This window comes from Brassica rapa, chromosome A03 (assembly GCF_000309985.2).
Source record: "Brassica rapa cultivar Chiifu-401-42 chromosome A03, CAAS_Brap_v3.01, whole genome shotgun sequence".
Lineage (NCBI taxonomy): Eukaryota > Viridiplantae > Streptophyta > Magnoliopsida > Brassicales > Brassicaceae > Brassica > Brassica rapa.
The window spans coordinates 9,699,063-9,723,705 of record NC_024797.2 but is presented as its reverse complement, the minus strand read 5'-3'; the positions used below and the strand labels follow the sequence as shown (position 1 = coordinate 9,723,705).

General features: G+C 37.0%; 8 protein-coding genes across 11 annotated transcripts; 2 read left to right on the top strand and 6 right to left on the bottom strand.

The window, feature by feature from the left end:
- Positions 1–338: 338 nt before the first annotated feature.
- On the bottom strand, positions 339–2,836 carry LOC103857821. The gene is made up of 5 exons (XM_009135054.3): positions 2,180–2,836; positions 1,940–2,095; positions 1,777–1,824; positions 1,492–1,668; positions 339–1,407 (listed from the first exon to the last, which is right to left on the bottom strand). The coding sequence occupies exons 1-5, from the start codon at positions 2,333–2,335 to the stop codon at positions 1,180–1,182; spliced, it is 765 nt and encodes a 254-aa protein (XP_009133302.1). The 5' UTR covers positions 2,336–2,836; the 3' UTR covers positions 339–1,179.
- A 304-nt stretch (positions 2,837–3,140) lies between these two features.
- LOC103857820 lies at positions 3,141–4,476 on the bottom strand. Its single transcript, XM_009135053.3, has 3 exons — positions 4,102–4,476; positions 3,837–4,032; positions 3,141–3,738 (listed from the first exon to the last, which is right to left on the bottom strand). The coding sequence occupies exons 1-3, from the start codon at positions 4,474–4,476 to the stop codon at positions 3,380–3,382; spliced, it is 930 nt and encodes a 309-aa protein (XP_009133301.1). The 3' UTR covers positions 3,141–3,379.
- Positions 4,477–5,609: 1,133 nt separating this feature from the next.
- LOC103857819 (probable histone H2A variant 2) lies at positions 5,610–6,858 on the top strand. Of its 2 annotated transcripts, none has more exons than XM_033287802.1 (3): positions 5,610–5,767; positions 5,957–6,077; positions 6,345–6,858. In XM_033287802.1, the coding sequence occupies exons 2-3, from the start codon at positions 5,970–5,972 to the stop codon at positions 6,639–6,641; spliced, it is 405 nt and encodes a 134-aa protein (XP_033143693.1). In that variant the 5' UTR covers positions 5,610–5,767; positions 5,957–5,969; the 3' UTR covers positions 6,642–6,858. The 2 variants fall into 2 exon arrangements, with proteins under 2 accessions (XP_033143693.1, XP_009133299.1); XM_009135051.3 differs by having other exon boundaries at positions 5,670–5,864.
- Positions 6,859–6,876: 18 nt separating this feature from the next.
- LOC103857818 (calmodulin binding protein PICBP) lies at positions 6,877–10,616 on the bottom strand. 2 transcript variants are annotated; one of them, XM_033287788.1, is made up of 3 exons: positions 8,340–10,616; positions 7,212–7,980; positions 6,877–7,160 (listed from the first exon to the last, which is right to left on the bottom strand). In XM_033287788.1, the coding sequence occupies exons 1-2, from the start codon at positions 9,097–9,099 to the stop codon at positions 7,232–7,234; spliced, it is 1,509 nt and encodes a 502-aa protein (XP_033143679.1). In that variant the 5' UTR covers positions 9,100–10,616; the 3' UTR covers positions 6,877–7,160; positions 7,212–7,231. The 2 variants fall into 2 exon arrangements, with proteins under 2 accessions (XP_033143679.1, XP_018512536.1); XM_018657020.2 differs by having other exon boundaries at positions 6,881–7,147; positions 7,227–7,980; positions 8,340–9,228.
- A 2,284-nt stretch (positions 10,617–12,900) lies between these two features.
- On the bottom strand, positions 12,901–16,050 carry LOC103857815 (kinetochore protein NUF2 homolog). The gene is made up of 11 exons (XM_009135049.3): positions 15,657–16,050; positions 15,330–15,548; positions 15,163–15,253; positions 14,916–15,095; positions 14,729–14,818; positions 14,538–14,645; positions 14,124–14,177; positions 13,866–13,980; positions 13,614–13,771; positions 13,415–13,510; positions 12,901–13,220 (listed from the first exon to the last, which is right to left on the bottom strand). Exons 1-11 carry the CDS (start codon positions 15,821–15,823, stop codon positions 13,173–13,175), a joined length of 1,326 nt encoding a protein of 441 aa, XP_009133297.1. The 5' UTR covers positions 15,824–16,050; the 3' UTR covers positions 12,901–13,172.
- Positions 16,051–16,213: 163 nt separating this feature from the next.
- Positions 16,214–17,382, top strand: LOC103857813. The gene has a single exon (XM_009135046.3). The coding sequence runs from the start codon at positions 16,599–16,601 to the stop codon at positions 17,181–17,183; it is 585 nt and encodes a 194-aa protein (XP_009133294.1). The 5' UTR covers positions 16,214–16,598; the 3' UTR covers positions 17,184–17,382.
- On the bottom strand, positions 17,357–20,724 carry LOC103857814. 2 transcript variants are annotated; one of them, XM_009135047.3, is made up of 7 exons: positions 20,232–20,722; positions 19,696–20,030; positions 18,987–19,139; positions 18,488–18,580; positions 18,074–18,132; positions 17,892–17,985; positions 17,357–17,793 (listed from the first exon to the last, which is right to left on the bottom strand). In XM_009135047.3, the coding sequence occupies exons 1-7, from the start codon at positions 20,683–20,685 to the stop codon at positions 17,569–17,571; spliced, it is 1,413 nt and encodes a 470-aa protein (XP_009133295.1). In that variant the 5' UTR covers positions 20,686–20,722; the 3' UTR covers positions 17,357–17,568. The 2 variants fall into 2 exon arrangements, with proteins under 2 accessions (XP_009133295.1, XP_009133296.1); XM_009135048.3 differs by having other exon boundaries at positions 17,430–17,793; positions 18,074–18,140; positions 20,232–20,724.
- Positions 20,725–21,037: 313 nt separating this feature from the next.
- On the bottom strand, positions 21,038–22,762 carry LOC103857812 (annexin D3). The gene is made up of 6 exons (XM_009135045.3): positions 22,532–22,762; positions 22,283–22,428; positions 21,973–22,200; positions 21,670–21,882; positions 21,498–21,590; positions 21,038–21,406 (listed from the first exon to the last, which is right to left on the bottom strand). The coding sequence occupies exons 1-6, from the start codon at positions 22,605–22,607 to the stop codon at positions 21,203–21,205; spliced, it is 960 nt and encodes a 319-aa protein (XP_009133293.1). The 5' UTR covers positions 22,608–22,762; the 3' UTR covers positions 21,038–21,202.
- Positions 22,763–24,643: the final 1,881 nt, after the last annotated feature.

Here is a 24,643-nt window from a genome sequence, read left to right as displayed (position 1 = left end):
ATAAAAAAATCAGCTTATTAGTAATAACTAATTACTGTTTTTTTTTTTTGTATAAAACACTAGGTGAAGACCCTTCAATTCTCAGAAGATGATATTTTTAAAGAAGAAATTGTCAGTTTTCACTACGCATAGAAGAATGTGAACACTGTAAAGATTTCTTTCCCAATTTCTAAATTCAACATATTCTAACAGAACAAAACATCTTGTTAGATAAACTTTCACATGGTGTTTAGTGTTTACTTTCAAATGTGGTATATATTAGTTTATTAAGCTAATGTTGAGAAACTTTTGTTCATACCACCGCTGCTGGTGCTCTTAAAATATGTGATTGTTTTTTAGGAAGAAAAAAAATACTTATGCTATTTGTTGTTTTTCAATATGTTAATTAGATTGGTCTAAACATCATTGTCTCCATCAATACTTTCATTTTTCTTAAGTAAACTATAATAACTTGACGATCAAATAGCTGAGGATTGCCAAGAGAGATATTTGAGGGCAGTGCCGGTTCTAGGGGATGGCAAACATGGCACATGCCATGGGTCCATCTTAAAATTAACTAAATTTATTGATAAATTTATATTTATGTTTGTTTCGTACAACAAAGGTCCAAAATATTATGTTTAACCAATACATTAAAAAAAATTTGTCCAAAGGTCCAAATATAGTTTAAAGCCGGTACGGTTTGAGGGAACATAAAATGCATTGATGTGCAGTCTCGATTGCGTCTCAGTGAATTCATTTCATAGGAGTCAAGTGAAGTTTTATGTTAACTAGGGGGTCCAGTTCAAACTGCTAACTCTGATAATGAACTTCCCCTTCTTTATATATCAGTCGTGTGGCTCAGCCATTACATTTTAATTGTATTTTCTATGGTATCATCTCATTTACAACACTTAGTCCATCTTTCATTTGTTCAAGTCTCAAAGAACGACTTCCAAGCAACGCTGTGACAAGATATTGTCATTATCTTTCGATCTGCTGAGACTAGAGACAATTATTTTGGATGTACATGTCGCAGTGAAACTATACAAGTGAAATTTTGGTGATGAACGGTTTAGAAAAAAAGTGAAATATACACTCCAAGCCCCATCTTAAAATATCACAACCCAATGGTAAATATTAATGTACACTTAGACGGCAAATAGATCATAAGCATGTTTCTTTTTTAAATATTGAGCATCAAGATGTGTTTTTTTTGCCCCGCTTAGGCGGCAAAACAGTCACAATCGTGTTCATTTTTGATATATTCAGCCTCAAGATGTCCCTTTGCCCCGACAAGTGTTCCTTTTTCACCTCTAAATGCTTCACCTTCCGTTCGATGCATTCATATACATTTATTGCATATTGCTCTATATGCAGTTTTTCTTCAAAGTCTTTTTGGATCTCTCTTATCAGCTTCTTTACAACCTAATTAATTTGCAAGAATCATTACATTGGTTAGTCTAAAGTAAGACGTCATGTTAGTGCTCAAAGGAAAGAAAGTAATCTTACAACTATCTCCTGCTCCACAGATTTTCTCAAACTGTCATGACTTGTGGGATTACAAACCGATGCAAAATTTGAAACAGCTTTGTCTCTACACGTCTTCTTCTTTCTAACCTCCTTACGAAGATCATTTACAGCTTTTCTGCTGTTAATCCTTGGCAATTTTCTTTGATAGTAGCGTGCCTAGTTACATGGTATTGAAAAAAAAAACAAGTTAAGAGGCCACGTATGTTCCTAGTAAGTAAGCTATGAATCTAGAGGGTTTAAGCCTAGCAACAGTAACTATTATACCTCTCCGTTAATCTTTCGAAAATCACTGAAAATCGAGGATTGCACGCCCTAAAATATACAAAGCAAATGAGTGTCATGGTATGTAAAACGTGGTAGATTTTTGTTATATATTGAGCTGATTCATCTTTAAGATTATAACCATGCATATTTGGGATAACATTACATGATCGATGACTTCCTTTGTTTCTGATGTAGGTAGCTTGTCAAGAATCTTCTGAAGTTTTTCTACTAGCTGATTGCAGTAGTTCTTGAAGTTTTCAGCCGAGCAGCAGAGATTGATAGCACGTTCTCTCTCACAGCGTAAGTTCCACCGCTGTAACTATTACCCACAAGAAATAAAGCAATGCAAACGATCTTATTAACGGGTGGTATGTTTTGGGGTGTACGTGCATTAGAAACTTACTGTTGCTTCTGCATACTTTTGGCTTGCGTGGATATAATCTTTCTCCACCTTCTTGAGTCGCTTCTCAGCTTCTAAGTCATGTTTCTTCACTTTGTTGTCTGTATCAATACCAAGACAAGTGGAGACTTTGTTGTTGCATTTACGTCGTTTATCCATAGCCTCTCTTCGGTTTGTTGTGTAAATGATATAAACAGAAAGTGTCTACTCTTTGATATAAGTGATGGAATCTTGTGTTGGGTTGAATTGTATTTGGTAATGTTTTTGTTGACCTTGCAAGTAGTGTGTTTTTATATATACGTTACCAATCTCGAGAGTCTGACTAAAGCAGTATTTAAAATTTATTAACGATATTCTTGTTCCCCACGCCAAGGAAGTCCATTACCTTTTTTTTTTATTGATAGCTCAATGTGCAAGGTAATGGTTGACAATACACTTATACTTCAACTCAATTATCATTGTACTATAATATAGCAAGTTTATTATTCTATATGGGTTGGTAGATGTAAGTTTCCTTCTCAATACACAAACAACAACAAAATTAATTCTACAATCTGTGCATTCTCTCAGTTTTTATAACCTCATTTCTTCTTGAACCTCCAATTTGGAAAGGTAAAAAAATATATATCTGAAATCAATTATGTATTTGAGATGAAATGTAATTTTTTGATTCTCAATAAAATTTTTTTGATGATTTAAGTGGATTAAGATTCTACCAAATCATTTTAAATTACTAAGAACCTTCTCACATAACTAATATTTTATGTATCGCCTGCTTTGGCTAATTCTTCTTTTTAAATAAGACGAGATTTTAATTTTTTTTACTAAGTATAAGTTTAACTAACAGAAGATTTTTGTGCAAATCACTGCAGATTCCAAATTAAATGCAAGATTAGAAAATCATAAGTAAATCAACCTATATAGGAGCATCTTATCTCAAATGATTGTGTATGTCTTAATAATAAGGATAGTATAAGTATGTAATTATTTAGTAATAATAACCCCACAAAACAACGATAGAGTAACAGAGTCGGATCACAGTCTCCCTTACACCAAAAAAAACAGATAAGCTGAGACACACTGCGATTCACCAAGTTCATACCCTTCATATCAAAAAACCATAAGGGATTCGAACACTCCTATCTCCTCTCACAACTCCACGCTAGAACCTTTATGTCATATAAAAAAAGCTTCACACAATCTTCAAACACCAAAGGCAATCGAACCCACAGATTTAGTCAAAACATCTACCGGTTCCTGCTTGTCTTCCTCTGCATCTGGTCCGCGAACATAAGGAGAAATCCACTTTGATTTAACATACTCGGCTCTCCTCCATGGCGGCACATGAAGTCCTTTCTTCTTCAAGCTCTTCTTTGCACCTTCACATACAAGGATGATGATCTTCTGCAACCTATCCACTTTGCCAACAAAAATGCAAGGCAGAGTTTGCAGGATCGACTTGTAGGTCTTCGTTGCACGAGCAATCTCGAAATTCGGTTTGAAATCAATGTCGATCAACAGTCTTTCACCATCGATTATCACATCCACATACTTATACTCCCCTGTTCCAAACCAATACGTTGAAAGATTATTACTTTACTTAACATACGACCAAAACAGAACAAAAACAATCTGAACAAAGAGAGTTATTAGACCATACCAGCAGGGTAAGAAGAAGATTTCTCCCAGCGAGACTTGCACAGAGCCGCATCATAACCTAAGCTCACCAACTCATTGGCCACGAATATCTTCAAGCAAGATTCGTCTTTACGTTTACAGTTCTTACTCGTTTCCACAATCTTGGTCACATCAGCCATTAAACTCTTCTCACACATGCTCGAACAGAGAACCAAACTCTACACATAGAATCCAAACCAATCAAAACTCTGCTTTACACAATCATAGAGAACGCTGATGAATCATACCTTGAGAGTAACGCGACCTTCACGGGAAGAAGAAGCTCCCAAATCGTCAGACCAATCAGACTCATCGTCAGAGCTCTCCGTGCCACTCCAGTTAAAGCAGCTGCATCGGCTACGACCACACCTCTGTTTCTCGCCGTTATTGTTATCCTCAATGAAGTTTACAACCATCTTCCCCAAACAAACGGAGCTCGGCTCGAAATCACCCGATCCACCTCTCGAAAGCGGTGGTGGCGCCGCCTCTGAGGTGTTCTTTAAACTGAACTGACGCTCAAAGAGACGCTTCAAACGCGATTTCGGCATCTGCTTCATCGTCTCAGGGAAAGGTATCTCCTCCTCCGATGCTTCGATCGGTTGGATTTTCGTATGAAACGGCATTTGCGATATCACTCCACAATCAAAAAACGGCGCCGTATATAGAAAACGAAAACTAATATTCAATCGAAGATCTAATCCTCACAACCTAATATTGATTTGATTTTGAAGTTTCTAGATACGGATTAAAGCTTCCGAGATACGCGACGGCTCGTAAAACGTCAGGCTTGCGATCATTATAACGACGATCGTACGGGATTCGGCTCAAGGAGATCTGATTTTAATTTTATCGGCGGCGGTTAGAAGTAGATGAAACGAAACTGAATTCGAAAAAACGGCGATGTGTGAAACAACGACAAGGAGCAAGAGGAAGAAGAAGAAGAGGATAAGCTTTGATTTTTTATAAAGGGAAAGGATATGATTGATGATGCACACGTGTGAGTCCTACGTGTCGAAAATAGCTATTGTTTTGAAAACGATTTAACTGATCAAGTAACACGTGTCGTGAGATCAAGGGTGTTGGTGAGGGTAACAAGTGGCTGAGATCGGATGCGCTTTGTTTGGAGAAAGTCGAAAATACCCTCGAAGACGTTTCTGCTAGAAAACGTGTCTGCGACTCCAGTTAGGCCGGGGGTTTGTTAAGCTGATCCTTCCGGAATAAGTTTGAAACGGAAAGAGTGGATATTAAGATTACGAAATTACCCCTCCGTATTTGTTGTACTTTTTTTGCTTTGTATACCGTATATTCGCCTATTCTTAGTCTTAGTAGTATATCCATCCGTACATTTGTAAGTAGATACTGCAAATCTCAACTTATTTCTTTTTAGAAATTAATAATTGTCATCCCAAATATCTAAAAACAGTTTTAAACCATGGGTGTAATTTTCAAGTTTTGAAATATCTATTAAATTTAATAAATTATTTTATATTTTCAACTCTTTACATTGTTTGAAACAGTTATTCTAGAAGCAATAAAGCAATGCAGTTAAGAAAACCAAATTGTGTAATACTAAAGTGATTTTAGTAATTTATTTCTTATTATCTTTTTGTTTTCTTCTTAGATTTATCCGCTTTATGGTTGATATAAATATTTTCAGAGTTTAAAAGATTTCTTAAATGAAATTGACAAAAAGTTATTAATTTTTCCCTTCTTTTTTGCAGGCAGCTATATAAAATTAAAAATATATAGATTTAAGAAAAAAGTAACATTCTAAAACATTAATTTTACAATAAGAATAAAAAAGGAAACAAGCAGAAGTATAAATCCAATCCTATTTTAGAAAGCTCCTGTAGAATTTTTGTGTCTCCCTCCAACTTTTCTTTTCACTTTCCCGCTTTTTCTCTTCGATTTAGGGTTTGTTCCACTTATCTTTCTCGTTTTTGATTTATACTTGATTTCGTCGGTGATCTCGATAAGCTCTTTCGGATCTTGTTATTATTGATCTCTATCGGTAAAAAGAATATTTTCTCGATTCGACCGCAGATCTAGTATACTTGTAATCTCTTTTGAAAATTTAAAGGCTTATCCCATGTTTTTGTTTAGGTAATTGAAGGATATGGCAGGTAAAGGCGGAAAGGGGCTTATCGCCACAAAGACTACGACGACGGCTGCTAACAAGGACAAGAAGAAATCCATCTCTCGCTCTTCTCGTGCCGGTATTCAGGTTTCCCCTCTCTAACCCCCTAAGCTCCCTTCTTCAAATTTCTTAGTTTTTAAGTGCTTTTTAAGCGTTAAGTAACATAACAAGTAACAAGATCTGTGATACCTTCTGTATTAAAAACACAACAGGACTTTGGTTGATTTTGATCTATATATCTCTCTCTATTTAGCTTGTTATTTAGATTTTGATCTAAACACATCACCTTGTTGTTTGGATCTGTCTGATGCTGATTTTTATTTATTTTTTTCTTTGATGGCTGTCTTCTTTCAGTTTCCAGTGGGTCGTATCCATCGTCAACTCAAGACACGTGTTTCAGCACATGGGAGAGTTGGTGCCACCGCTGCAGTCTACACAGCATCGATTCTTGAGTACTTGACTGCAGAAGTTCTCGAGTTAGCTGGAAACGCCAGCAAAGATCTGAAAGTGAAGAGGATCACTCCGAGGCATTTGCAGCTTGCGATCAGAGGAGATGAGGAGCTTGACACTCTCATCAAAGGAACAATCGCTGGAGGTGGTGTCATCCCCCACATCCACAAGTCCCTCGTCAACAAGATCGCCAATGAGTGAAAAAGTCGCCCCACCAAGTCCTAAGTCTAGTTTTATCTGCTTTGCTTAATAGCTTCTGGTGTTTGCGTTTACCTTATTGGTTTAGTGTGCTTCTCTTCTGGACATCCTCAAGTGTATATGGGTTAACTTTAACCTCCTAGGTTTCTCTTTTTTAGACTCCCATCCTATTGAGATCTTGCTAATGATATTACGATTATGGATGATTTTTATTATCTTCTTTGTTTTTCCATAATAATGAATGAAAAATAAACAACAGCATTCATTTCAAATAGTTACATACTTACATAGAAGTGCATAACTCATAATTGTCCCATAAATTAGTCTCAAAGCAAGCACACACTGAGCCCTCTCCTCACAGATTTAAGGAGGACTATATCAATCATATAACTATCACACAAAGAGCTTAAGGTAATAAACCATCAAAGTTTGTCCCCTTACTCATTGGTTCTTAACTTACAAGTTAATAATCAAAAGCCATTCCTCCTCTCCTTCAATCATCCTCTGACCTGCACAAAGGTTTTCATAAGCAGAACTTGCAACAAACTTTGTTTATTAGCTGAGTTATAAGAGACATTTGTTAGTTACCTCTGTTAACTGCATGTCTGAAGGTGTCTTCCATAACTCAATACAGGATCAGGTTCTCTACCATGCTGCACAACAGGTTTCACGGTTTCAAATGCCTCCACGAGCAATGCGACTTTCCTCTTCTTTGCTGAGGAAAGTTTGGTAACGGCACGCTGGAGAGCATAATCAAACATCCAATCCTCAGAGTTTTTCCTCTCATTCATGTCCTGATGCTTGAGGTCAACCTTCTCTGCATCCGCATCAACAGAAACAGGAAGGTAACTGGGTTCCCTTGGGTTGAATTCCCTTAAATCTTCAGTCTCTGCCACAGGTTTCTTGCATTTGATGATAGTCCATGAAACGGTGGAATTTGATTGTCCTTCTTGGTTGCATGGCCTTTGTTTATGGTTATATGGAACCTTTGTAGTTTCCTGTAACGTTGGGACAGCTTCAGTTTGGTCCTGAGACTCCTCTTTGCTATCCTTAAGTGTTTCTTCATCAGCGTCATCTGCTTCAGAGTTCATCATCATACCAATAGCTTCAGAGTTAAAGGAACAAGATTGATCAACATCTTCTTCTATGTTTGCTTTCTTTTCGATCTCTTTCACTGAGTCATCTGCCATAGTCTCTTCCAAGACATTCTCCTTTAACTCTATGTCATGATCACCTTCTAAAAATCTCACCATCTCTGCACTATCAGAGTCATCATCAACCTCACAAGTCTTTTGTACAAGAGTCTCCTCCAAATCAGATTCTTGTGACTCGATGTCATCATTATTAGGGATAAATGTCCCACATTGGATATTGGAAGGAATCCTTAGCAATATATAAAATGGATGGGCCACTCCACTTAGCACCAATTGGTTTTAGGTTGGAAGCCCATCTAGCTTAACATGGTATCAGAGCCCGATCCACGCAGTCTAACCCGATCCACATCGATCTGGCCCAAAGTTGGCCCATCGATCCTTGCCCGAACATTCCGAGATTGACGCTCAAAGCGCCATCATCTCGAGGGGGCGTATTAGGGATAAATGTCCCACATTGGATATTGGAAGGAATCCTTAGCAATGGATGGGCCACTCCACTTAGCACCAATTGGTTTTAGGTTGGAAGCCCATCTAGCTTAACAATCATCACCTTCTGAAAACTTCACTATCTCTGCAGTGTCAGAGTACTCATCAGAATCAGTTTCAGAACGAGGTGCTCCTTCAGAGACAGTTTCTGAGATTTGGGTCTCAAAGGTTCCTCCATCTACACTCTCACACTCTTTCTTCTCCTCTACATACATCTCCACAACATCTTCCTTTTTCACACTCTTCTGAGACGTCAAACTCTGTCTCCTCGAGGATACGAAGCTTTTCAAAGGAGGATACTGCTTATGAAGATGACCGTTGAGCGAACAATACGTGTAAGGACAGACTCTCAAAACAGATGTTCCACTAACTTCACCATCATCAGTTCCATCATGATTAACCATCAGATACTCTGGAAACTTGGAATCTTTAAGAGTCGAGGAACAAGTAGCTCTCTGTGAGCATCTCTTGAAATTCGGAGCCTTTGTCAAACCCCTAACGATCCTCGAACCCGGCTTGTTACTACACCTCTCTTTCTTACAGGTTTGGTTCTTTGGATTGAATATTTTCTTGTTCTCCATCCTTGCCTCAGAGCTAGAGGTGCCTTTCATGTAATTAGGTGACCGGCCTGTTCCTTTAACAACAAGATCATGCTTACTTGGTGTTGACTGTGTCTTACCTGATTGAGAAACAGAACTGTCTTTAAGCTTCCTCTTAGGTTTTGTTCGTTTCATCATCATCATCATCTCTGGTCCAAACCGAGTTTCAGGCTGGAGATTGTAAGACTTGATTGCTTGACAAGTAGTCTTTCTTTGAACCATCTTACCAAGTCTTGCTTTGCCTGAAGACAAAGCTATTGCTTGTTTAGAGATGATTCTCTTTGATCAACGATAGGCTAAGTGGACTCTACGTCAATAGAACTTGAAACAAGACTTGAATAACTTTGTGGGTCCCGTTTCTCTTTATTTTAGGGCCTCCTCGTGTAACACGAGAGAGATAATGCGCATTATGTTCTTTTGTCTCTTTCTCGATCAAGTTTTTTTTTTAGCTCCTCTGAGCCCACAAATGAACTAGGAGGGATCTCAAACTTTAGTTTTTAAAAGTTTGATTTTGTATTTAAATGTATAAAAAAATTTGATTTGTATTTTTCTCTGTCGGCCCAATTGTATATTTGAAATATAAAATTTTTATTTGTACTTATATATTTGAAGAATTTATAATAATATATATATTTTTCGTTATTATTATTATTTTTTTTTTAAAGGAAAAAATGTTTCGTTATTGGGAGTATTTTTCTTTGGTTTCAGTCCACAAAGGTGTGTCAAATAATTATATCATGACTTTATCACGCATATTGCTTTCTGGAATACGGAAGATACATATTGTATAGTTTAAATAAAGTGTCTTTAAATGAAACTGAAGATATTTTGTAAATGCTATGATTTCATGGCAACAAAATTGTTAAAAATCATAAGCTCTTTTTCAGAAAAAAGATATGTTACAAACTAATCTTCACACTATTTTTGTAACAAAATGAATTTCGAAAATTTGAACTGTTAAAAAGTATAAACCAGTGAAAACGTAAACTTATAATTTTCAAATTAGATATAAATCTAAAATAAGTTTTTAGTTACGAATGAAACTTACATGATCATATACTTTAGTTATGTACAAATTAGAATTATCATGCAAACTATACCCTCCCGAACTTGAGCCAACAGTAGATAAGCCTACGTTCAACCATTATGAATTTACTTGAAAATTTCTATGTAAGCAGCCTTAACTTCTTCTAATACGTCTTCGAAATTACGTTGTAATGTTTTGCAATTAGCTCCGAAGTTGGCATGCAGCCTCTGCCAAGAAACAACTCAAACGTTGAAGAAGTCGTGTTGACAAGTCTCGAACAAGCAATAGATCTAATCTTTTCTACTCGTTTGCTTCTTTTATAAGATTCACTTCTGCTTTCTTCCTCTGATATTGAAACACATTCTAAACAAAACAAACAAAAACAAGAACACAAAGATACGTTTTGCTCAAAAGACTTAGGAATCTACTTTTGTGGTGGTTGGTACTTATAATGTCTAGGAGAGAGCTTTACGTTGGACAACTTCAGCTGCTGAAGAAGATGTTTCCAGGCGGAGACAAAGACAAGTTTCTTAGTATTTCCAACAAAATCGAAGACGCTATGTCCCAATGCAAACAAGATTCTCCTCTTCCCCCAAAGTCAATTACTATGCAGAGGAGTCTCAGCGCTGGTTCGCCACGATTCACCTCGAGAGGTATCAATCTTGGTCCACCAGACTTGAGAGATGAATGGTTTAAAGTAAGGACGGTCGACGCAGGAGGTGCTGCAGCTGGTGGTGGAGGTAAAGGTGCTGGTCAAGGCCAGACCAAGAAATAGTCGGGCTTTGTGGCATGTGGTCATGGATGAAAATGTAATATAATGAAAATTTGACGCGTGTGTTATAAGTTAGGGTTCAGTTAAAGACTCTTGACTCTAGTTTCTAAGGTGATTTCATTGGTTCTTTTATGTTTGTAGCATACAAAACTCTTAATAAAATGAATTTTCAATTATGGTCAACAATAGATGCTAACCAACCAACGACAACCTGGCTGATTTGCATCACATTACCTCTCATTATATTTACAACACTTACAAGTAAGAATTAACAAAATTAATAAAAGTACTATTTAAGCAACCTAAGAGCATGATTATCCATTGTCCTTAGTTTTAAGTCCTTAGAGTTTTTTATTGTTATTTTTAGATTAGGACATTGTTAAGGACTTTTTGTAAAAATGGTGATTACTGGTGGGACTTTTAGTTGTCTCTTAGTAAATTAATTGTTGAGTTCATGACACAAACTTGTATGACAAGTAATAAAAAGATCCTAAGACAAATTTATAGAAAGCATAGCAGAACCCATGTTTGTTGTGGCGAAAGGTACACAGAAAGGATTCATCTTCTTGTAAGAGATCTTCAGCGCTTACAATAGCATCATTGAAGACCTGTATCACTACCAGATTGTTAGAGATGCAACGATTAGCAAATAATTCCCCAATCTTTGGCTTCAGAGTGTACCTTCATGCCACCCATTGCAGAGCCAATCAAAACTCCACATTTGGCTTTGTTAAACTCAGCCATTACTTCATCAGAAGTTACACCACCATCAGCCAAAGCTTTCTTACCAGCAGTGAGAAGATAGAGCATGAACTTGTCCATCCGTTTGGAAAGCTTTGGAGCAACCCATCCTTCAGTTGAGAATGATTTGATCTCTCCAGCAATTCTCTTATCAAAGGTAAAAAGGAAAGATATTTAAGTACATGGAGACACCCAAAGCTTCCAAGAAAGCCTGATATAATAATATTTGCTTATTACCGTAGGAAACTCGGAACAATCAAAATTCTCAATCTGGCTACCCAAGTCCTCCCACTGAAATACAAGTTTGAATTCAAATTAAAAGTGTGAAACTTTAAGTTCATAAAACATTAACACAGCTCTCTACCATTGCCAAATCTCAAAAAAAAAATAAAAATCATTTTCATTGAAGCCACTATGTAAGGGAGATATAAAGATGATGTAATGATACGAGTTTAACCAATCTAAGTCCATCCATCTAACACGAAAAATTTGAATACTAAACTATATATATGATTGAATCTGAAGAAAGCTCAAAACAGAGCAAAACATGGGAAGAGATATACAAACCGATTCGAGATCTGGAGATGAAGAAGATCTCCGTAGACAATAAGAAATCAATCACATTCCAAAAATTAGCAATCTTCATCTCTCATACCTGACACAGATAAATCAATCAAGCAGCTGCGGAAGGAATCATCCCAGCTTTCCTCGCATACGCAATGATACCACCAGCATCAACCACAGGCCCGACATCACCAATCGCCTTAAGCCTATACTCCTTCCCCGTCATATGATTAATCAAAACATTCTCCCCTTCCCTTAAGATCCTTGCGTACGACTGCGCCACCACCGCCTTTCGTAACCCTAATCTAACATCTCAGCACGAGAATTGCGCTTCTCCTCTTCGGTTAGCTTCACCGAAACTCCAAACCTCTCAGCATGTCGAATCTTCTTCTGAACATCATCCACCGGAGAAGATACATCATCCCCTGCCGCCGACGATCCAACAGCCTTGGTGTCAGGTTCTTCTTTCTTCTCACCACAAACAACAGAGAGAGCCGGAGTCATCGACCTTTCGCGAGAGAAGGAGAAAAGTTGATCCGTCGAGAGAGAGAGAAAGAAACGTGAATGTTTGATGCCACGTGTTCCTAAGGACACGACCAAAAAAGTTCTTAACCGGGGACTTTCATCTTTCGTCCCAAGCATTATTAGGCCTTTTTCATTTAATTTAAATCCCAAAAAGGCTAAGATATCGGTCCAGGGACACCGATATTCATGCTCTAAAGACTAGTAAAAGCATGACACAAATTACAATCTGCAGGATCTACAAGAGACTCTAAAAATACATTCATTTCATAAAATTTAATCCATACATGAAAATATATAACATATCGACAATTAGCATAATTCAAATCACTATAAAGAAAAGAAAAGAATACATGGGTTAAAACAATTAAAACAATGGTTAGATACGTGTTAGTCAAATTGAAGGACCATAGCATTTCATCCATGACGATCTTATATAGCAAAATGATCCAACAACGCATAGTTACAAAAGACAACATCCCGCCGACCACTAGTCCAAAATAATTGTGAGAGACCGCGATGAGTTTCTCCAACGATGCAAATGCCGAAAACTCAAAAACAAGCATAACTAAATTAACATTTTCGAAGCTTGATACAATCACAATAATTTAGTTTGAAATTAAAATCTCTTTCTACCATCACTCAACTCAGTCAAACATTCTTCCCCTCTTATAAGCTTGGCAGAACCGCTCCAAACTTCACCGTGTACTCATGAAACTGCCACACATCAAAGACAAGCCTCAATAGAATCATCAATTTTTCACCATATGCTTCAGAAAGAGCATGAACATATTTTAATCACCCATCTTCATGATTTTTTTGATAACTATGATCTGCCCTATACTATGCTATTCAAGTGATGTGCAGAATGAGAGACAGGTGACTAAAATGGAAATGAGAAAGAAAAAGACCTGCTTCACGATCTCCTCATATTTATCTGCTAACTGTTTCACTTTAGCTTGTCCTGACTGTTTCACCTGGTTAGCCTTGGCAGTATTCTCATCAACCTGTTCACATATATAAACAACAACCGAAAGCTTATGGTCCATGCTAAAGCATAAAAGATTCACAACGTTAGATATGTTCATAAGAATAAGGAAGTATTACTACCATAGCTACTACTGATTCAACATCATTTTGCCTGGATTCAAGCAGACGTCTTCTGGATTCAACTTCTAGTTTTAAATCATTCAGTTGTTTCGTCCAATCATCAAACATGACTTGTTTCTCCTTCTCTAACTGCTTTAGTGATTCGTGCAACTGTTTCACTGTTGAAAGAATGTAACATTACAGTCTCTCCGCGAACAACAAAATTGAGAAACATTATCTCTAAAGAGGGCAGATATATAGACCAAGGCTTGCCTGTTCTTTCCCGCTCAACCACTTTCGCCTCAAGAGATTTGTACAATGTCTCATCCTCATTCAGCTTAGTTTTCTGAGCTTTTAGGTCTTTCTCAATTGCTTTGACATTGGTTACCTGTGACAACATCAAACATAAAAATAAAAGATACATTCAAAGACACTTCACATCAAATTCCGATGAATTGGAAGGCTTTGTGCATGCACCGTTCACACTCTACAAGCTATGAAAAGTGTAAGGGAAGTGTTTTCCTTAGTCACCTGTTCGTTAATTAATTGCAGTTGCGCAGATGACTTTGAGATTTTCTTGAATGCCTACAAAAGGCACACAGAGATAGAATGAACACAATGATAAAGCAAAACAGTGATGATACATCTATTAAGGTCCTATAATGAAAGCATGAAACTGTTGAAAAGAAAGACTTAATCTAAATAATTGCCACCTTGGGTTCACTCTCATCTACTATACACCAAATTAGTGAAGTGCGAACGAGAGACAGCAATAAACACCACAGTTAGTAAATAATAATGTTGAAATCGAATTTAACTAGCCAAATCGTTTGAGAGCAGTATAATGACCAGTGACTTGGAATTGTCAAAATAGTTAAACATCGAGTTGTAAATGATGACACGAATCATTCAATTAATTAATCCAAAGTATATTCACAATAATACCTTTTCATAAACCTCAAGAATAGCAGCCTTCTCCTCGAAAGTTTCCATCGCTAATCTTTCAGCTTTCTTTGTTTCCTCGAGAACTAGTTTCTTCTCTTCTAAAACACCCTGTCTCCACAACAAACACGTTAGAAAACCAGTGTTCTATACACAAAGTCTTTTTCTCTTGCTAAACGGAACAAAAAATACACCTGCAATTTGTCTGGGGACTGAACAATCAGTGAGCGCAAGTTTGCGTTTTCTTGGACAGCTTGCACAAGGTCAAACTCTGCTTTCGAAATCTGTAAGAGAGAGAAAATAAATACACATGTCAAAAAAACGCTAGAAAAACGCCTCTCAGACTGATGATAACACATGCACATGATGAATAAGCTTTACCTTATTATCCATCTCTGCAGACTCCTCTCTCAGTTTGTGAAACGTAGCTCGTAGTGACAGCTGCTCATTATTGAGTTGTGCTATTTTGTGACTGAGTTCTTCTATACTCACTTCTAGCTCTTGAACAAAAGGCGAATCCTTTTCCTCGGCTTCCTCAAACTCAGCAATCTCTGCTTTCAACTGCATGGAACAAGACAAAACCTTGAGAAAACCAAAAAGATAATATCTTAAAAATCTATTGGATTACCTGAGCAACCTTGGCCTCGGACTGCCTCCGTTGCTCATCAAGAAGAGTCAACTCTTCTGCAAGTGGTCTTATAAGCTCCATTTTCGAATCCCTAAAGAAGATGCAAAAAAAGGATCAAACTTTTAGAGATTCAAAAGCTCTAAAGAGAAAGAAGAAAGAAGATTTACTTGTGAAGAGAATAGTTCAAAAGAGCACTGATGAAAAACTCGGTTCGGGATGAGTCTGGGCGTAGCAGATCCTTGAAATTGATGTTAAATGGACAATCAACCATCTCTAGCGTGTGTTTGAGTTTGACGTAAAGATCCATAGCCGGAGCTGAAGTGGTGTGGTGATCTGGATTCTCCAGTTGCTCCAGAGCCTCGAAATCAACCTGGCCTCTCTCTTCTCTGCAGTACAATTTTTTGAAATTAGAAAACCCCCAAATTGGGAAAATTAGGGTTTTATAGAAATCGATTAGAGATAAAGGAAGGAAAGAGGGGTTTCAACATGCTTACTCGGTGAGGACGTCGAGATAGATGAGGATCCTGGTGTAAAGGTCGGAGACGGAATCGAAGGTAGGATTTTTGAGATCGGCGTCTTTGACGGAAGCGATGTTAGCCTCCCTGAGGACGGTGATGATATCGGAACGAGAGAACTTCGGGTAGTCGTTCGCTGACATCATTTTTATTTTTATTTTATTTTTATTGCTTCGGTCCTCAGGTTTGCTGCTTGTTTCTGGATTTCGATTTCGAAAGCAGCAGAAGAAAAGTGATAAGTAGAGTGAGAGTGAGAGAGATGTGTTTGTTTATTTATTTATTTTTGATTTTCCCGCCTAGGCGAAATGCATCGCATTCAGAAGGATGACACGTGGCACCTTTTGTAGAACTACACGAATGTGATTAGTTTTTTTTAGCACCTTTGCCTTTTTAGCCGAGTTTCTCCTCCATAAAAACAATAAATTGATAAAAAAAATTGAGAGTGAAAATAGTAAGAGTTGAGAGACCCTTTGCCATTCTTTACGACACTGCTATGCAATTTGTCATTTTATAGGCCGGATAATTTTATTTTATTTTATTTTATTTTAAACTTTAAATTTTAATTGTTTAAAATTTGTATAAAATGTTAAAACAATAGTCTTAGCTCGGAAGTTAGTAGCTTCTGGCAAGAAACAGCTCAAACTCTCCAGGAATGGTGACAAGTCACCTCCTGATTGGCCTAAAACCTAAGCAAAAGTCAATGGCCTCGGTCCCATCTAGTCAACGTTGAAGAGGTCATGTTGACAAGTCTGGAACAAACAAAAGATCTAATCTTTTCTACTCGTTTTTGCTTTCGTATAAAATCCTTTGCTTTCTTCCTCTCATCTTGAAACACATTCTAAAACAAAAACAAATCAATACAAGAACATAAAAATATACGTTTTGCTCAAAAGACTTGTGAATCAAGTTTTGTGGATACTTATGTCTATGGAGAAGAAACATCTTGGCATTAACTCTCTGAGTTATCATTCCACAGAAGACGAAGAAGACAGCAACTGCAAGAACAGCGTCTTCTTCGGATTGTTTGATGATTCTGAATCAACAAGACTAAGAAGTGGGAGCATGAAGAGACAGTACAGCGACATTGGAGATCTCTACCACAAACTTTTTAAAGAACAGCATGATGATGACGGCGGTTTGAGGATGAACATGAGAGTCTTGACGGTAATAGAGTATATGAGAGAGCTTTACGTTGAGCAACTTCAGCTGCTTAAAAAGATGTTTCCAGGCGGAGCCAAAGACAAGTTTCTTGGTTTCTTCAACAAAATCGGAGACGCTATGTCCCAATTCAAACAAGAATCTCGTCTTTCTCCTACAAAGTCAATGACTATGCAGAGGAGTCTCAGCGCTGGTTCGCCACGATTCACCTCGAGAGGTATCAATCTTGGTCCACCAGACTTGAGAGATGAATGGTTTAAAGTAAGGACGGTCGACGCAGGAGGTGGTGGAGCTGATGGAGGAGATAAAGGTGGCTCCGCAGCTGGTCAAGACCAAACCAAGAAGTAGTCTGGCTTTGTGACATGTGGGCCATGGATGATCAAATCTTGCATTACACAAAGACGTTACTTTTTGCTAATAAATGGAATGAAATGTGATGCGTGTGTTATAAGTTAGGGTTCAGTTAAATACTCATGAGTCTATTTTCTAAGGTTGATTCTTTGTTGTAATAAGGTGTTTAAAAAAAAAAGATTCTTTGTTGTAAATATATATGTTCCTAGTTGGGTTTCTTTTATGTTGTAGTATACAAAACTCTTAATAAAATGAATTTCAATTAAGGTCAACAATAGATGCAAACCAACGAACTACTACTTTGGCTGCTTTGCATCACATTACCTCATATATATATTTACAACATGACTTACATGTAAGAAGTTGACAAGAGTTTGTGTCTTCAGTGCATGTTCCCTCTCTGTGCAGCAACAGCAAAGACCAATAGAATCGGAGAAGCAAGAAGAATCACATATAGAAGTGTCTCATTTATTCCCATTGCCTCTCCTTCTTCCTCCTTAGCTTTGTAATCAACTTTGTCTTTCTTAACAAAGGCTTCAAAATAATCCTCATACCCCGGGTTTATCTGCATGAAGTTCGAGCCCTGAACCTTCAGCATCTCCATGGCCTACAAGTTCATTACAAAATAATTTTTAGCTAAGTTCCCTGAGCACTGAACTGAAAACTCATCATCAGGTATGATACTTTTGTGGGTGTTTAAGTTACCTGAAAACTGAACATGAACTGCCTAGCTTTCTTGCTCACTCTTGGGTTTGGGTGGGAGAGAAGCTTCTCATACATGCCTTTTGCCTTATCTGCCCTGTCAACCACTCCAAAATAACAGTATTTAGCGCACAAGAGACCATAAAGTCCAATACTCAACATCATCAACAAAGCATGCTACTTACTTTCGAAGTGAATCCTGACAAATAGACCACTGCAAAGCTGCTGATCCATGAAGCTCGCTCTGCACAACTATACTCATTATTAGTTAGGGTCACAGTTATTTGTGGCAACCTTAAAAAAACATCATGTTCTGTTCTGAAGCAGACTACTTCTTTAGTAGATCTAAGTGCATCAATGGATTAATATGTCCATAGATTAATGACAAGCTCATGGAACTAATAATAACACATAGTAATCAGTTTTTAAAAAAGATTTTTTTTGTTGGAGTTTTGCTCCACATACATGCTGATGGCATAGGTATATAATAATGAAGTCTACTGCAGTCAAGACGAATTAGGCATATGCAGAACAAATAGTCCAATAAAGCAGACTAATGCATATGAGATGAATTGATAAACTAGGTTTGGAGAAATCACCTTAAAGATTATTTTCTCCATGACCTTTTCATAGTATGGCAAAGCTTCTTTGAGTCTCCCTGAATCCATAAGGGAATTCCCCTTTTCTAGTGCCTGTTATAATTAAGTGTCAAAACCAAGGGAAGAAGCAGACGATGAGCAGAACGTTTCTAGCTACCTTGAAGCAGGAATAGAAGCAGAACATGCATGCAGCTAAAGCAAAGAACCTTTTCTAGTCTTTCTTTACTCAAATGATTTTCTCAGTTCTCTAGAATATGATGATATGAAGAAATGAGAATCTACTTAGAGTAAACATGGAGTCCCTATCACATAGTTATGATCTAAAGACAGTGACTAATACTTTATATGATATAGCTTGGAGCATTCTCAAATTAAAAGCTTCCAAAATTTACATGCTGAAGAGGAAACACATGCATGAGTTCAGAACAATTGACTTCAGAATCAGGCTTGTCATGAAAAAGGAATTAAAAACAAAAAAAAAAAGATGTCATGGGAGTACCTCCTCACACTCAAGTTTGAGTTTGGGATCAATATTCAGTCCAATTGATTCCTTGTAGGCAGTGAGCAATTGTTTTGTCCGCTCTTCTCTCGCACTCCTCTCTTCAGCAGTTTCAACTGGATCTCCTGGTTGGAGTGTCCTTCCACCCCCAAACTTAAACAAGAAAAGTATATAGCTCAGTCATCATACAAATTCATACTTTTAGAGGTTCAAGTTGTCCAGAAACGTAGTGTTCTAAGAGATATAGATGTTTTCTGCCTTACCATCTAGCTTCAAACGAGGGATATTAGTTTAGAAGAGTTGATCAAATTTTACAGACCCTCACAAAGAGATGCACTATTCAAAGAACTATCAGTATCTAGCCTCTTCAGAATGGTAAGGAAGTTTTATACTACAACTCCAGTATACATTTTACTTGTTTCTATAGGCAACTACACCAATTGGTTGCATCATACTGGACAGTAAATAATGACATGAACTCAATGGAAAACTTTTTCATATAAACCAGACATGGTCAAAATAAAGTTGCTCTTTCTACCGACCAAAACTTGGTTTAAGCATACGGACAAATAACAAAAAAAAAAAGAACTCAATGGAAAATCCATAATAACTTTTTGGTATTCCTATCTCAAAAGACTAACACTGGACAAACAAATCCATCCCCCTTAAGGTTGCATAACACATCTTTAAAATGGGTTTAGTCACATACCGTTTTAGAGATGTTACTAGGTCTTGGGAAAACACCCCATGTGGAAACTTTGGGCTTATATACATCAGAGTTTTCGTTTCCTTCTTGCTCAAACTTCTTTTCTGTCTTGTCAAATCTTGTCTTGTCACCAACTATAAACTCCACCTCAGGTAAGTCCCCTCCAGCAAAATAGTCCTCAACAGGAACCAGCCCCGGTGGAAGCCCCCTTGTGCTCTTCTTATCAGCGAACCCAAGTCCAACAAAGTCAATGCTGGAGACTTTCAACTCTCTCTTCTTACCACCATTCTCTTCCTCAACCTTGTTTGATGACCTAACAGAACTTTTCTCTGTAGTACCTGAAACACAAGCAAGGTCTTGAGATCATGTTTTGACTGAATTAGAACATTTTAACATATACAATAAAGCCTCTCCATGCATATTCTCTGCTCATTTTCATTAAAGCCAATTGGAAAAAAAAATTGATCTGCTTGAACAAAGACAAAACAACACAACATCAGTTTCAGTTATTGTCTGTAAAGATATGGTTTTTACTGAACTGGGTTTATTAGCCTCCTGGACACCATCAGCTCCAAGCTCTTTCTGCTTCTTATACTCATCAGCCTTTTGCTTAGCAAGCTTCACCGTGAGCGGCACTTCCTCGTCACCAGCATTTCTCTCAGAAGTTTTTTGCTCAGCTTTCGATTTCTTATAGGCCTCGGCTTTCTTTAACGCGAGCTTCACGGGATCCAAGACGACCTCAACCTCCGGAGAGCTGTCTGGAGAGGAAGAGTTGAGTATAGATGAAGATTTGTTTCTGAGAACAGAGAGTTTGAAGGGTTTTGGTTGTGGAGAAGGAGAGAGGAAGAAAGTGGGAGGTTCGGAGAGTGGAGAAGAGAGCCAAGAGTGGTTGAAAGAAGCCATTGATTCTTGGCAGAGAGAAGAGATGGTTAGCCATTTTTCTTTGGAGTTGTGTATCTTCACCTGAATCGTGGTTGCAAGATGACCACCCATCCACTTGAATGTTAAGATAACTTTGCCCTCTCTTTGGTTCCAAAAAAAAAAAAATAACGTCTTTAACGGCCAATAGATGACACGACGGCGTTTTGAAGATTTCTTTTAAGAACACCACATTAGCCACCAACACTATGGTTGTCCTTAGTAAATTATAAACAACTATGGTTTTGATGGAGACATATAGAGATAGCGGTAGGAGTGATGGCCATGACAGAGTTTTTGCTTTTCTTTTAGTTAAATTTGAATAATCTCAATAAATTGTAGTAAGTCTTCAATTATTTTTGGTTAATTTGGTTAGTTTGGTTTGAATGATTGATATAATTAAATTAGCTTGGTTTGATAAACTGGCTTAACAAAACCGCAGATCTAACACATATCATAAAAAATTCAAAAACCAAGAGTAGTTTTGATTATTTTTATAACATGTTTTATCAAATCTGAATCAGAAAATGAAGTCTTTAATACAAGTCACAATTCACAAGCCAAGCCAAGAATATTAAAATTCAAACAAAGATCAGATTTTGGAACCAAGTAGAGTCATGAGGAAGTCCTTGTAGTCACCAGAAACATCACCAATGATAGCGTTATCCATGCTTGCGTTATACATATTGAAATACTCTCCTCTTACTTTCATCAAATCAATCTCTGCACGCATCACAATCGCTCTCGTCAACGAATCTTCATCTGTTCCAAACCCCTCAATCGAATCTCTTACAACCTGCAAGTAGAATATAATTTAAACACCATTCTTGTCTTTCTTGATATTTTTTGCTATTTGAGTCTATGTCTGCTCAAAATGTTATTAGTACCTTTGCAAAGTGTTTCTCAGGGAACTCAATGCACAAGATCACCATCTGCAATAGACTTCTCAGATCAGCATCTCCAGGACATCCATCAACATCCTGTGCCATAATAACCAACAAACATGAAGTATCCATGAAAAGACAAAATTCTCAAAGCTAAACAAAGATGCTTCAAAACCTTATCTAATGTGTTCCCATAACTCTGCTTGTAAGCAACAAAGGTTGCTCTGAGCTGGTAGATACTGCGAGTTCCTATAATGTAAAGGACATGATCATGATCTAGTTGCTTTTTTGATATGGCTTCATGTAGCATACCGGCCTCTATTGTAGCAACTTCCTTGTCAACCTTCTCTTTATCATATCTGAATGAAGTTGCTAATGTCACCAGCAACTGTCCATTTTATTATTACCATAAAGGTGGTATTAGACTAATTGAGTTTCTTATGAGACAGCTAAAAGACAAAAGAGTAAGATAAAGAACCTTTGCAAGAGGAAAGGGAACAGAGGAAGCAATGTCTTGTTCAAGGGATGAGTCGTAGAGAGAACAATAAGCTTTCCTCACAGCAATCAAATGGTTAGGAGAACTTGTGCAAGAGATCTCCACGAGGATCTTGAGTTTCTCTATGGTTATCTTTTTGTCGTTCAAGACCTTGTTCGCAAGCCTTGCGTCTCTCTCTGCTGGATCTTTCGTCCACAGAATCACAGCTTTCTGCGAATTAAATGAAAAGTTCTTGTTTGCATGTTACATGTTATATACAATAGACAATAGTTTCTAATCTCAGTGTCGATACCTTGAAATCACCAGAGAGTTCAGAGGAGAGATCATCGATAAGATCTTTGCCGTAAATCTCTTTATAACTCTCTCTGATTTTCTTTCTCTGGCTCTCGTTTCTTTTAGCTAAAACGCGTATGATAGCCTTCTCATCTGTTCCCCATCCTACAACAACAACAAGAACATGGTTCCAGTTTCAAGAATAAACCCATGATAGACCCACACAAAAGCTTGCGCACGTAAGTGAATGCAGAAACTGAGATCGTACCGCGAAAAGCTTTATTGAGAGTTTCAGAATCCTGAGCTGGAGATGGAACTTCGTCTGGTATTCTAATGGTGGCCATTCAAGAGAGATGTATTCCTCTGTTTCTCCGAAGTGTGTGCTTCTTCTTCTCTCTCTTCCGGTGTAATTTATCTCTCTCTCTCTCTTGTTACGTTTTAACTATTGTTTAGGTGTAATAAGACAATTTTAAGTTGACGAAAATACCCCCAAATACGTTACTGTAATGATTTTTTTTCTGTCGAAACTGTTAATGATTTTGGAGGATATTGAAAGGAGGGTCCAATATTTATTTATGTTACTGAATAGTCCCTCTGTCTATAACTATTTTCACAATCCATCTTGTACTCACCACTTGAGGGGTTTTCTGCCAAAAAAACTTTCAAATAGTTTAGTTTTGTGTTTGTTTTGTGATTTTATTTTATTTATGAAAATGCAAATCACAGCATTAAATCGCAGTTAATCCTTAACATAATCGTATATAATTTTTTAATTTATATAAATATAAACTATTGTGTTTTGAACAAGTTTCTAAAATATTATATTGTAAAATTTAAATCGAGCCGATTGTCTAAAATTTAGAAAATTATCTGAAATCTGGAATTAAAATGATTGTGTTTGCAGATTCATAGAACAAAAAGAATATACGTCAAAAACTGGTATATAATATGGTGTTTCTTTGTCAAAAAAAAATATGGTGTTTCTTATCAAAATGCTATTTCTGATATTACATTGTGTTAAGTGTTAACACAAGAAATTTCGGATGTACTACTGTTTTCTATAAACAGCGTTGTAGACTTGTAGTCAAAAACATGTAGCTGTGTGAGACAGGCGTATAGATAAAAGTTGATTTAAGAGGGTGGAAGATGACCGAATCTTATGAGTTATGACTGACGAACTAGTTTAACCAAATCAAATAAAAGAGATAGTGACATGCAAATCATATAAGCCTCAAAGATAGACACAGCTGTCCCCTCTATATTATTGGTTAAGTCGTATCTTCGTGTAAAACGTGATCTTGTTTATGGGCACAGTCTGAATTAAACACCCTGTCATACACAATAATGCATAGCTCTTTAATTGGTTTACCAAATAATAGTGGTGAAAGGGACACATGCAGCCATGCAGATATGACCCAAAAACGTGGTTCTACTCCCAATGACAGATACTCAGCAACAACCTTTTTTAAAACACCATGTGATGCTTGATGGAGAATATTGATAAACTAATCACTAGTTATTATTCTTACACTGTCGCGAAGGAAACGTGATTGAGGCTTCTCAGCTACTCTTTTAAATTGGTTACGTGCATGATTTCTTTAAAGGGACAGTCTGGACATAATGAGAACGTATAACACTTTTGTTAAAGAATGCATTAGTTTAAGAGAAGAAAAGATATGCTCTATGCTTAGCCTTGATCTTCGGGGCTTTTTTATATAAATGTAGTAAACATTTTCCATTGATTATCTGAGATTCGACCTATTCTAAACCACATGGCTCTTAATCTTATGCATCATATCCTAAATCATATGCCAGCTGGGGCAGGGTGACAGTGCATGTGTAACTTTGACTCACTTTGATTTGCATTTGCTACAAGTTTCCTAATTATACAAAAATAGACCACGCCAATCATTAATCATAGTGTATTTTAGTGTGTTGACTTTTCATAATACGAACTCATCATTTTAGTATAATACAGCTTGTGACAAAATAAAAATACATTTGCAAACTTTAAACATCTTCGTCTTTCCCGGAACCCGTTTTGTATTATAGATATGATGATTATATAATGGTCAAACTTAATAAAGTCCAGTTAAGACAAAAACAGTAAGTTTAAGTTTGTCTTGGACTAGTGTAATTCATCCTTTTCATATGAAACAGTTGTTAAAACACGCAATAAATCTTGTGGGCGTTACTTCTTGTTACAACATTGGCTAGCGTTTGTCTTAAATCTGAACACACAAACTTTTATACTAAATGAATAAGTTTTGATATACCTAGAATACCCTTGACTCCCTCCGTAAACCACAACATCACCCTTAATAATCAACATCATATAAAATGACTGGTCTCTCTTCCTTAGCTTTCCACATTAACCAAA

What these genes read in the sequence shown, in the direction of transcription:
- LOC103857821 (XM_009135054.3), bottom strand. Translation starts at nt 2,335, where the DNA reads ATGGATAAACGACGTAAATGCAACAACAAAGTCTCCACTTGTCTTGGT. An exon ending in TTCGAAAGATTAACGGAGAG is followed by an intron (nt 1,669 to 1,776) that starts GTATAATAGTTA and finishes CCATGTAACTAG; the next exon opens with GCACGCTACTATCAAAGAAA. An exon ending in CTGTGGAGCAGGAGATAGTT is followed by an intron (nt 1,408 to 1,491) that starts GTAAGATTACTT and finishes CAAATTAATTAG; the next exon opens with GTTGTAAAGAAGCTGATAAG.
- LOC103857820 (XM_009135053.3), bottom strand. Translation starts at nt 4,476, where the DNA reads ATGCCGTTTCATACGAAAATCCAACCGATCGAAGCATCGGAGGAGGAG. An exon ending in AAGGTCGCGTTACTCTCAAG is followed by an intron (nt 4,033 to 4,101) that starts GTATGATTCATC and finishes TTCTATGTGTAG; the next exon opens with AGTTTGGTTCTCTGTTCGAG. An exon ending in ATCTTCTTCTTACCCTGCTG is followed by an intron (nt 3,739 to 3,836) that starts GTATGGTCTAAT and finishes GGTTTGGAACAG; the next exon opens with GGGAGTATAAGTATGTGGAT.
- LOC103857819 (XM_033287802.1), top strand. Translation starts at nt 5,970, where the DNA reads ATGGCAGGTAAAGGCGGAAAGGGGCTTATCGCCACAAAGACTACGACG. An exon ending in CTTCTCGTGCCGGTATTCAG is followed by an intron (nt 6,078 to 6,344) that starts GTTTCCCCTCTC and finishes GTCTTCTTTCAG; the next exon opens with TTTCCAGTGGGTCGTATCCA.
- LOC103857818 (XM_033287788.1), bottom strand. Translation starts at nt 9,099, where the DNA reads ATGGTTCAAAGAAAGACTACTTGTCAAGCAATCAAGTCTTACAATCTC. An exon ending in AGTGAAGTTTTCAGAAGGTG is followed by an intron (nt 7,981 to 8,339) that starts ATGATTGTTAAG and finishes TTATCCCTAATA; the next exon opens with ATGATGACATCGAGTCACAA.
- LOC103857815 (XM_009135049.3), bottom strand. Translation starts at nt 15,823, where the DNA reads ATGATGTCAGCGAACGACTACCCGAAGTTCTCTCGTTCCGATATCATC. An exon ending in TTCTTGAGGTTTATGAAAAG is followed by an intron (nt 14,178 to 14,537) that starts GTATTATTGTGA and finishes TGCCTTTTGTAG; the next exon opens with GCATTCAAGAAAATCTCAAA. An exon ending in ATGAGGAGATCGTGAAGCAG is followed by an intron (nt 13,221 to 13,414) that starts GTCTTTTTCTTT and finishes GATGTGTGGCAG; the next exon opens with TTTCATGAGTACACGGTGAA.
- LOC103857813 (XM_009135046.3), top strand. Translation starts at nt 16,599, where the DNA reads ATGTCTATGGAGAAGAAACATCTTGGCATTAACTCTCTGAGTTATCAT.
- LOC103857814 (XM_009135047.3), bottom strand. Translation starts at nt 20,685, where the DNA reads ATGGGTGGTCATCTTGCAACCACGATTCAGGTGAAGATACACAACTCC. An exon ending in CCAGGAGGCTAATAAACCCA is followed by an intron (nt 20,031 to 20,231) that starts GTTCAGTAAAAA and finishes CTTGTGTTTCAG; the next exon opens with GTACTACAGAGAAAAGTTCT. An exon ending in AGTTCATGTTCAGTTTTCAG is followed by an intron (nt 17,794 to 17,891) that starts GTAACTTAAACA and finishes ATGAACTTGTAG; the next exon opens with GCCATGGAGATGCTGAAGGT.
- LOC103857812 (XM_009135045.3), bottom strand. Translation starts at nt 22,607, where the DNA reads ATGGCCACCATTAGAATACCAGACGAAGTTCCATCTCCAGCTCAGGAT. An exon ending in TCTCAATAAAGCTTTTCGCG is followed by an intron (nt 22,429 to 22,531) that starts GTACGATCTCAG and finishes TTGTTGTTGTAG; the next exon opens with GATGGGGAACAGATGAGAAG. An exon ending in AACTCTCTGGTGATTTCAAG is followed by an intron (nt 22,201 to 22,282) that starts GTATCGACACTG and finishes TTTAATTCGCAG; the next exon opens with AAAGCTGTGATTCTGTGGAC.